Source organism: Podarcis muralis, chromosome 11, assembly GCF_964188315.1.
Source record: "Podarcis muralis chromosome 11, rPodMur119.hap1.1, whole genome shotgun sequence".
Lineage (NCBI taxonomy): Eukaryota > Metazoa > Chordata > Lepidosauria > Squamata > Lacertidae > Podarcis > Podarcis muralis.
In genome coordinates this window covers 50,033,528-50,043,916 of record NC_135665.1, presented here as the reverse complement: position 1 = coordinate 50,043,916, position 10,389 = coordinate 50,033,528, and the positions used below count along the sequence as shown (strand labels likewise).

At 43.5% G+C, this 10,389-nt stretch overlaps 1 protein-coding gene across 2 annotated transcripts in view; it reads right to left on the bottom strand.

Moving 5' to 3' along the window:
• Positions 1-2,369: 2,369 nt before the first annotated feature.
• PRLR (prolactin receptor) overlaps positions 2,370-10,389 on the bottom strand; it is a 117,419-nt gene continuing 109,399 nt past the window's right edge. For both annotated transcript variants that reach the window (XM_077936432.1, XM_028749203.2), the window contains exon 14: positions 2,370-9,603. In XM_077936432.1, the coding sequence (XP_077792558.1) occupies positions 8,587-9,603 (1,017 nt within the window). In that variant the 3' untranslated portion in view covers positions 2,370-8,586. The remainder of the gene's footprint in view (positions 9,604-10,389) is intronic.

Here is a 10,389-nt window from a genome sequence, read left to right as displayed (position 1 = left end):
GGTCAAGTGGGTGCTGCCCCCGGAGCCCGGCCTTCCCTCAGGAAAGCCTGGCTTTGAGAAGTCCAGGATTAACTGAGGAGGAACTTCGCACTGAGGGCGTGGGCCTGCGTAAACTTCTCTGAGCACGTGCAGAGTGTTAACCCCCCAAGGCTTGCTTGTTAAAGGTTGACCTGCAAATCTTTCCCCTCTCATTCATTCCAAGTGCGTGTGAGAAACAGTTTGGAAGGCAAGGCAGAAATGAGTAAGCCAAGAGTTGACTGGGAGCAAAGGACCTGGGGGTAATGGGATTCCTCTTTGGCTTTACTTATGCTTCATCTGTATGTTTGTTAATGTTGCAGCTGCAGCCCACTTGAAAGCAGGACATGACCTGGTATTGGGTCCCAATGCACTGGCTGAAGGCCAATGCATTACAGATTTCCTGTTTATTGAGCATTGATCCAAATTGGGTTGCACAAAGCTTGCACGGAGGTTAGACTATGTCCGCTCTTTATTGAGCATTTGTTCTGGTTTGTTTGTGAGGAGCGTTCTTCCTGGCGAATCATTAATTCAATCCACACTTTTCCATGCATTTCCCCATCACCCTAACCAAAAAAACCTGAGGTTGTTTTTTTAAAAAGTTGATTACTTGTGTTACAGCAGCAACTGAGGACTTTCAACCAGTTTGATTGCATGGACCGGAATTTCCAGTATGTGCCTGAATCCAAAATATAAGCTACCTAGTTGAGTGTTTTGCTGGAAGCCCAGATGACCTGTTACGAAACTGGAGAGATGCTGCTTTTGAATATAGAGCATGAATGAAGACCTTGGATCTCCTACATCAGGCATAGGCAAACTCGGCCCTCCAGATGTTTTGGGACTACAACTCCCATCATCCCTAGCTAACAGCACCTTTGGTCAGGGATGATGGGAGCTGTAGTCCCAAAACATGTGCAGGGCCGAGTTTGCCTATGCCTGTCCTACGTCTCCCGTTCAAAACTTCTGCCTTTCCTGTGTCTCCCCTCCTTTATTCTTTGGCCATTCCAGAACACTGACATGGCTGAACCCTTCTGCTAGTCTGGATTCCAAACCATACAAGGGCACATGGCGCTGGTGGCTCTTCTAGAGGAAGACCAACAGGCCATGCATAATCTTCAAGAAATGGTTCAACAGTTCTGTAATAGTTGTCTGGATTGTATACCGTATTTTTCACTCTATAGGACGCACAGGACCATAGGACGCACCTTGTTTTAGAGGGGGAGAACAAGAACAAAAAATTCTCCCCCTCTCTGCTCAGAGCCCCTTCAGCGAAGCGGCAGGAGAAATGGAGCCCCTTCCATTTTGCCTCCCGCTTGGCTGAAGGGGCGCTGTGCAGCTCTCCCTCTCTGCTGAAGCCAGGAGAGTCTTGCTCTCCTGGCTTCAGCAAAAGGAACCTGAAGCCTGTGGAGCGCAGCGGGAACTCGCGCTGCGCTCCGCAGGCTTCAGACGGCTATCCCTGAAGCCTGGAGAGTGAGAGGGGTCGGTGTGTACCGACCCCTCTCGCTCTCCAGGCTTCAGTGAAAGCAATGCGAAGCCTCCGGAGCGCGGAGGAAGCGCTCCCTCTGCGCTTCAGAGGCTTCACGTTGCTATCGCTGAAGCCAAGGAGCCTGCATTTGCTCCATAGGATGCACACACATTTCCCCTTAATTTTTGGAGGGGAAAAGGTGCGTCCTATAGAGCGAAAAATACGGTAGATTGATTTGGGAGAGGATGGGGGTGCTTGTGTATGAGTAGGCTAAATCACCCTTCACCAAAATGATTATGTTTTAGACTACAAGTTTTGTATAGGCTGGGGTTGATGGGAGTTTGGTTCCAAACATCTAGAGAGAACCAGGTTGGTGAAGCCTGGAATAAATAGTAAGAAGTAAATAGAAAATAGTGTCCCTTTACAATCTTAGGAGGTTGTACCTGTAAGGAAGCTCTAGTTTTTGACTGCTGAACGCTTCCACCAGATCCCGGTTCAAGTCTGACCCAAAACCCAGGTTAACACCTGTCTGTTTTGAAGGCAGAAGTTACTTTCAACCCTTTGGCCTTGAGACACTGGTCCCAGCAGGTGCAATAAATGTTGTGGCTGCTAGCAATTAACCGAGAAAGAGAGAACTGCTTTCTCATCATCCCAGATTTTACCCAGAAATCTCAGCTTTATATTGAACCAAGGATTTGCAGTGTTTTAAGAACAGAACCAAAGTTTAGGCACAAGCCACGAGATCTAAGTATCTTGGCCATTTCCCTTAAAAATCCTTAATTTACGTTGGGCGGAGAACACTTCCACATTTTTGCTCAAGAAACAGTTTAATACATTTTGTTGGATAGTAACAGAGAAGAAATCAAAACTAGCAGAAAGAGAACAGCAGTGGAAACAATGGACAAGTTTATCAGAGAAAAGTACATGACACATCAACAATATTGATCATGAAAACAAAAGCAGTGGTAGACATTATTGTAATAACTTAATTGAAGCAAACTTCCCCCATTCACATTCAGCTAAACAATTTGTCCTCCAAACACATTTAACAAACAAGAAAAGATTCCTGAGCATTTTGTTTTGTACCAGTGTTCTGCAAACAATATATGAATTGCAGGGTTTTAAAAAATACCACTGTCCTATGTTTATTCTTTAGCCCATAAAACAGGAGGTTCAAGTCATCCACAAAAAGAAAACTAACATATGTGATCTGGAATATTTCTAGATCTGTGAAATAGAAAGCAAATACTAGATTAATTAAAATGTCTCCACTAGACTAGCCATTGTAAAACTGAGCAGGCTAGTGATGTATAAGTTTGACCAGAGACGGTCAGACTTCTCTAAATGAAGAAGTGTGCAAGAGTGTGCGTAATTCAGTACATTTAAAAGGATTTATAAATGTGACTTTTTAAACTATAGCTTAAGAATACATCCACAGATCTTTTTGAGCTACAAAAAGAAATCTAGGAAAATGTAGATCTTTAGCATTCATCCGTAATACAGTATTTACTTCTCACTTCATCTAGAAGTAGCATTTAATAAAATAAAGCTGCAATTTAAATGTGAAAGTGAGCAAGAATACAAGGCTGCAAGGCATGCGGTCAGGTCCCGGATGCACATCACTAGACATGTCTTAGCAATAGAGAAAGCATCAAAACAGATTCAAAGGCTTTACTCCAAGATGGGGGAGGAGAAAACAAAGTATCAATAATAAAAATGCCTGTCCAGAAATCTGTAAGGTTAGGACCCACTCATGGCTTTCCATTTACTACTAAGAGTTGAATTAAAAGTTACAAGGTTAACAAAATATCGAGGGGTGGGAAAATGCAATTTCCTGAGTGGTGGAAAAATGCAATTTTTCCTACAACAGAAAACACAGCCTTCAGCCTAAAAAGAACGTGCTGCTACCCTTCAGCAACTGAGTAACCATTCCAATTATTTGGGGGAAAGGGGCTTTTGGATCACTTGCAACAACTAAGCAGTACCAGCCTGGTCTTTGCAAGCTGTGACCCACCAAGCCCAAATAAAGCTCCTAGTTTTGCTGACAGCATCAGAATGCAAAAAACAAGAGATTTGCCTGGCAGCCCACTATGCGCAATTTGTGTGATTTAAGCTGCTTTTGATTTGGTGAGTCATCCAAGCTGTACAGACCTTCTCAATGTGATGCAGGTACTCTGTTCACATTATGGACTGATTTTAGTCTCACATGTTGGAAACTGTTAGTTTAGCAGCATCAGAACACGGAAAGAGAGAGAACACCCCCTTTGCACAATAGGAAGCAAGCATTTTGTTTTCCGGCAACCCAGCCAGATGAGCAGGGTGCAAATAATAAAATTACTGTTATTGTTATTTCTGTGACCAAGAGTCTAACCTTGCATGCCCATAAGGGGAGATTAATCTTTCATTTCATTTCTTATTTGTTTTGCATATAGGATCATGCTCCAAGCACTTCAAACAAATGTGTCAATGTTTTTTTTTTAAAAAAACACATTTTCCGTAGGGTTCTCCTGCCCCTTGGATGGGGTCAAGGAATCAGAGCCTTGGCAAAATTTGGTTGGCAAGGGACCCTGGACAGACCTTGATAGGCCTGAGGCAGCTGAGTGGTGGAGGCAGTGAGAAACCTGCTTGAGTTATGGGTGCAATCTGGTAGGTTGTGAAGAGTCACATGAAGCAAGAAATAATATGGAAACTCATCTCATGCAATCTTGCACCAATAAAATACTGGCTGGCTGGTGACCCTGCCGTAGACTAGTTTCATTTGTACACAGCTCAACACCACCAGATTGACCACCATTAGCAATGTCAGTTCCAGCCCCCCAATTCGAGACATTATCTGCATACCTCATCCAATTGTGGAGCTGAAACAATTGCTCAATTAATGTGTGTGCACACAAAGAATGGATTCCAGTTTGAAAATGTAGAGTTCCAAAGCTTCAAGTTACATTAGTAAATATATGCAAGTTGGGAAAGCACAAATAATGTCTGAAGAGTGCTACATACGTACACAAGCTTGTCATGGATGCGCGACAAACTATTTTAAAAAATCATCCGCCTTAAACATCACAGTGATTGCGAAGGGCTCAATTTGCTCCTTTTAAAATACAGTAATTGACAATTTGGTGTATCACAGTCTTTCTCATTCTCTCTCTTAGTGGGAAAAGAAAACCTGAGGTAGATTTGCCTGTAAAGGGGGGGGAGGGAACCTTGTGCTTTCACAGCTGTCTTGATTGTAACACGACTTTATGGCTTTTCAGCAGAAATTTATTTAGCTGGTTTAGGTTGCTTTGGTTTTCCTCCACAACATTCGCGTTATTTCAACTCAATAAAAAAACAACACATTTACTAGGTAGAAATACATCTCTGAGTTCCATGGGACTCACTTATCAATAAATGCGCTTAGGGGTTGCAGCCAAAGGAAGTGACTTAAACTCTATCAACTCAAACTGTTTCTACAGAATAGTTTAGAAGTCATCATAGAAAAAGCTGCCGATGGAGTTTTAACCAATGGTCATTACATGTATGAACGACAACAAAACGAGGCATGTGTAGCTTTAACAAAGTTACACAAAAGCATGTTAACAAAGTTAGGACAGAATTTGCTACTTCAGTACCAGTCTGCTGGGGGTACAGATTTGATATATGAATAAAGTGTCAAAAATATTCATTGAACATCATATCGCACCACAAATAGCATACTCCAAAAATTTGGAGGTGTGTGTGCCCCCAGTAACCATAGCATATCATTAACTCCAAAGATTATTACAGTATTTTAATCCAGAAAACTACATAGAAATATTTGTGCAGGGCCTCTTATAGGTTTCTGCTAGTTATATAAATTAATTGCCTGCCTTATTAAAAATGTAAAAAGCACAAATGCAACTGTCAGCAATAGTGCAGAACTAAAGTAGATATTTTATTCATATAAAATGTATAGTTCAAAGGGAGGTAAAGGTACCCCTGACCGTTAGGTCCAGTCACGGACGACTCTGGGGTTGCGCGCTAATCTCGCCGGCTTTTGTCCACAGACAGCTTCCGGGTCATGTAGCAGCATGACAGCCGCTTCTGGAGAACCAGAGCAGCGCATGGAAACGCTGTTTACCTCCCCGCCGGAGTGGTACCTATTTATCTACTTGCACTTGACGTGCTTTTGAACTGCTAGGTGGGCAGGAGCTGGGAGATACCTGTTTGCTAAACCTTTATGTGCCATATTGAATAAATTTGTCTATTTCAACAGGACCTTTAGTGAACTGCAAGTCTTAACATTGTCTACTTAAAAATATACTTGGATGAAGGTATTGTGGGGATGTTCATCAAATTTGCAGATGACAACAAAACTTGGGTGAATTAAAAATTGACAAATTACAAGTGGACAAAGGTACGCTTAGGCAGGAAGAACCTGCTGCACAAATATAAGGTGGAGATACCTGGCTTGCCAGTAGTACATGAAAAGACAGAGAGGAGATTTGATAGCCATCTTCAAATATCTCATGGTCTGTCTCACAGAAGATGGAGCAAGCTTGTTTTGTGCTGCTCCGGAGGATAGGACCCAAACCAATGAATTCAAGTTACAAGAAAGGAGATTCCAACTAAACATCAGGAAGAACTTTCTGGCAGTAAGAGCTGTTCGACAGTGGAACGGACTCCCTCAGAAGGTGGATGACTCTCCTTCCTTGCAGGTTTTTAAGCAGAGCCACCTGTTATGGATGCTTCAGTTGAGATTCCTGCATTGCATGGGGTTGGGCTACAACATGATCCTCAGGGTCTCTTCCAACTCTACAATTCTATGTTTCTACAATGCTATGATTCGTTTAGATTTCTCCTCTCCCCTAAATGTTGGAATACCTGTAAGTAACGCTACTGGTGCTAATGGAGTTTCTTTTAAACTTTGAGGAACTCGCACAGCAAATAATTCATCGCAGTAAAAGAGGAGTGGGAAGCCAGTGGCCCTCCAGAAGTTGTTGGACTCCAACTCATGTCATCCCTGACCATTGGCCGTGCTGGTAGGGTCTGATGGGAATCAAGAGTTTGGCAATATCCAGAGAACCACAGATTCCCAATTGCTGCACTAAAAGCAGAAAAACATATAAAAAAGATAACTCTGGCTAATGCCTTCAATATATTAGATCTCTCTCTCTCTCTCTCTCTCTCTCTCTCTCTCTCTCTCTCTCTCACACACACACACACACACACACACAATTTTTAACATCCTGAAAAGTGGGTTTTTTAAAGAAAGGGGGAAAAGGCAAAGAAAAATATATTATAAAAACTGTACTAGCCTTTAAAACTTATTTAAAATACATTGCAGAACATGAAATAATTCTGATTGATGGATTTTTTGCTAGTGCCAACAAAATGGAATAATAATGCAATCCATTAAGTTTTTCATTTGGGTGTTTACTTTTCGTTGAATTTGATGTATTTGGCTAGTTTTCCTCAGGCAACAGCAAAGTATGTCATTTTCAGCTGTCCAGCCTATGGCACAGATCAGGCCCAGCATTGCTATGTTGCTCTGTGGGTGATGACAATGGTACTCATTGGTGGAGCACTGCCTCCTCGACCCCGCCCCAACATACATCTGTAAAGGCCCACCAGCAACCTCCATGATGAGGACTCCCTCAAAGCTGGAGCCAGCTTCAGCACAGATGCCACAAGCAGCACAGACTGTAGGGGCCTGAGGCAGTCTGGACAGGAATGCTCCTGGGCTTAGCTATGGCACAGAGTGAGACCTGCCCATTTCTCCTGCCTGTTCTGTCCAGGGCACTCCCCAGTCAAGGAAATGCACACAGCCAATAGTTAACTCTTTGTCGTCAAACATAACACAGTCATTTCTATGGCTCTGAATACCTCCCACGCCAATTTAGTGTCTAGGCAGCTGTTCCCAGGTCCATGGTCTATGAAGAAGAAGAAGAAGAAGAAGAAGAAGAAGAAGAAGAAGAAGAAGAGGAGGAGGAGGAGTTTGGATTTGATATCCCGCTTTATCACTACCCGAAGGAGTCTCAAAGCGGCTAACATTCTCCTTTCCCTTCCTCCCCCACAACAAACACTCTGTGAGGTGAGTGGGGCTGAGAGACTTCAAAGAAGTGTGACTGGCCCAAGGTCACCCAGCAGCTGCATGTGGAGGAGCGGAGACGTGAACCCGGTTCACCAGATTACGAGTCCACCGCTCTTAACCACTACACCATGCTGGCTCTAAGAAGAAGTTGCAGCAACAGGGGACCACTCCACCTCCACCAGTTTATGTACTTTCCCCCAAAACGCTGCATGCATGCAGCCATAGACTATGCCTATCCTCTGCTCATCCCTCTTCAGTCCCCTCCTGGGTCTGGGAGACAGTGGTGGGGAAGCACCTGGCCTCTCACTTGCCTGACCTGCCTCTTCCTCCTCTCCAACCCATCCTGTGCTCCACCTGAAGCTTCCCCTGCCTCCAACTCTTGCCTTCTGTCCAGTACAGTTCCCCACAAATCACCGGCCCTCTCTCCTGAGCCAGACTCCAGCCTCACTCCCCCCGAAGCACACTCATCAGCGTCCTGCCAGTCCCTGAGATGTGCACAATGGCTCAAACTCGAGGACCTGTACACAAATTAGGTATGATGGGTTGTTCACACTGTAGTCCACACACTGCAGCAGACACCGTCTCATATATTGTACTTGCACTGTGTGACGCACAGTTGCCAACAACAGGTTGGACACTACCAGTGTTGTTCAAGAGTCTGATTACCAATATAATTTTTTGGACAATATTTTATAAGCTCAGCCTGCGTCTCTTAACCAGCATCATTTGGTGATAATCTCAGGGTTGCTTTTGTAACATCAACACACCAATCCCTCCTTGTTTTTTTGGAATGTATTACCAGAAATGGATGCTTGCGTTTTCAAAACGATGCCACAAACTTTTACTTTTCTGTAAATCCCTCTTCACAAAAAGAACTAAAAATCACAGGTAGGGGAAAAAATTGATCTGCAACCAGCATGTTCTTAAGTGATTGGCTATAAAGCGAAAGAAGGCATGAGCTACAACTGAGCTAAACCAGACATGTGAGCAGTTTTGTGCCAACACTGTTTATTTTACTTGTAGTGTTGTTACCTGTAGAAGGATGGCTAACCTTTCAGTTAAAGGGGCACATAAAATTATTTGGATCCATGTAGTCTAGCCCACCAGTCTGTACTTTGCAGGTGCTTGGACCTGTGAGACAATAGCTGAAATTTAACTCCGCTTGGCTCTGCTGACAACTCTGGGCGAGCTCTTTCAGTGGCTCCTGAAAGGAAGGCAAAGCCTCCGCTTTGGGATCTGGGAACAACACCAAAATATGGTTGGACACGACTGTTGAAACCTTGGTGTATTCATTCGTATCCCCAGGGACAAAAGGCATTTCCTTTTTGCCTACAGTTTCTTTCTGCTTTGGTAGTACAGCCAGAGCTCCATCGTGGTTGACTTTGTGAACTTCCACGTAATCTGCGGGTTTTGTAGATGAGAATGGCGGCCTTTCTGGTGGGAGTAGCCACAACCGTGCTTGGCCGTGCTGTGCATTTGAGAGTAGATCCGCTGCTTTCTCCAATTTGGCTGGTTTTCTTTTGCCAAGAGTCTCAATGAGTTCAGGATATTGTGAACAACCCTTTCCTTCCTCGCTCCCCTTCCTGTTTATATTCATGGCACTGACTGCCCTTTTACATACATCCACTGTGTCATGGTAGGAACATTTAGAAGTCTGACAGCTAGGGAGCTGACCTCCGCACCACGTGGATGGCCTAGGTTCACCACTGTTAATCCAGGGGAGCTGACCTTCAGCGCCCCCGTTTGGTGACTCCTGCATGCTGTTCCTATGAGCGTTTTGCACCCCATAGGTATCTGGTGTTTTCAATTCCAAGAGCGGGTTTTGGGCTTCCTTGCGCTTCTCTGTCAACAGAGAAGGGCTCTCGCAGCTTCCTCTTCCCGAGTCGCTGTCTGTTTCCTGGTGCGCCAGCTTCACATTTTTATTGGGGTGGCTCTTTTCGGTGCTTGGCATTAACTGCTGGTCTTCGCTGTCATCGATCTCCAAAAACTCTACCAGCAGGTCCTCATAGCCCGGTGTTGGAGGAAATCCCTGGCAGCCAAGAGCACTCAGCAGTTCTTCCGTTTTCCCTGCCTGATGTGAAGAAACATACAAGGGGGAATATAATGTAATAACTATAATATTTGCATTATGTACCTGATTATGTCTGAAAATGCAAAGGAGAAAGATGTGGTACAGAGCACTCAACAACAACCATGATGCATGCTTTGATCTGAATTCAATTAAACCCCTGTGTTGCAAGCAAATATCAGTAATATCCAAAGGCAACAGGATGACCAAGTACAACAATGTGATGTCAATATAAACTCTTTATATAATCTATACAGAACATTGAACAATATGAAATATATGAAATAGGCACTCTCTGCAAAACCAAATAAACAGAAATCTTCTAAATCTCTGAAATGACCTTGTTATGAGCACCACCTGGGGTCGGCTTTTTAAGTTTCTTGCAACATTACATAACTTTATGACCACTGTTCCATAGCAATTGTTCATACAATTCCATTCACCATATAGGTGGGGTATGTACTTTTGGTTTTATTTCATACTGAATTGATATTATAGTTCTTGCATATAGTTTATAATAATTTGAGTTACCATGTATATGCAGGTCATTGTTTCAATAATTCAATTGCAGTTTTTGAAGCATTTCTTTATCCTTCTGCTGTGCTGAAGAAGAATTCCACGAAACAGTTGGTATATCCGGAATCACTGTTCACTACGTCTGTTTGCAGACCACTTTGGCAGCATTGGACGTTATAAAACAAAGCTTTACGGCTTGTTTACTCCAGATATCTGACTCATTGCTTCTTTCAGAGACTTGCATAGCTCACAAAGACTTTCAGAGACCTATAA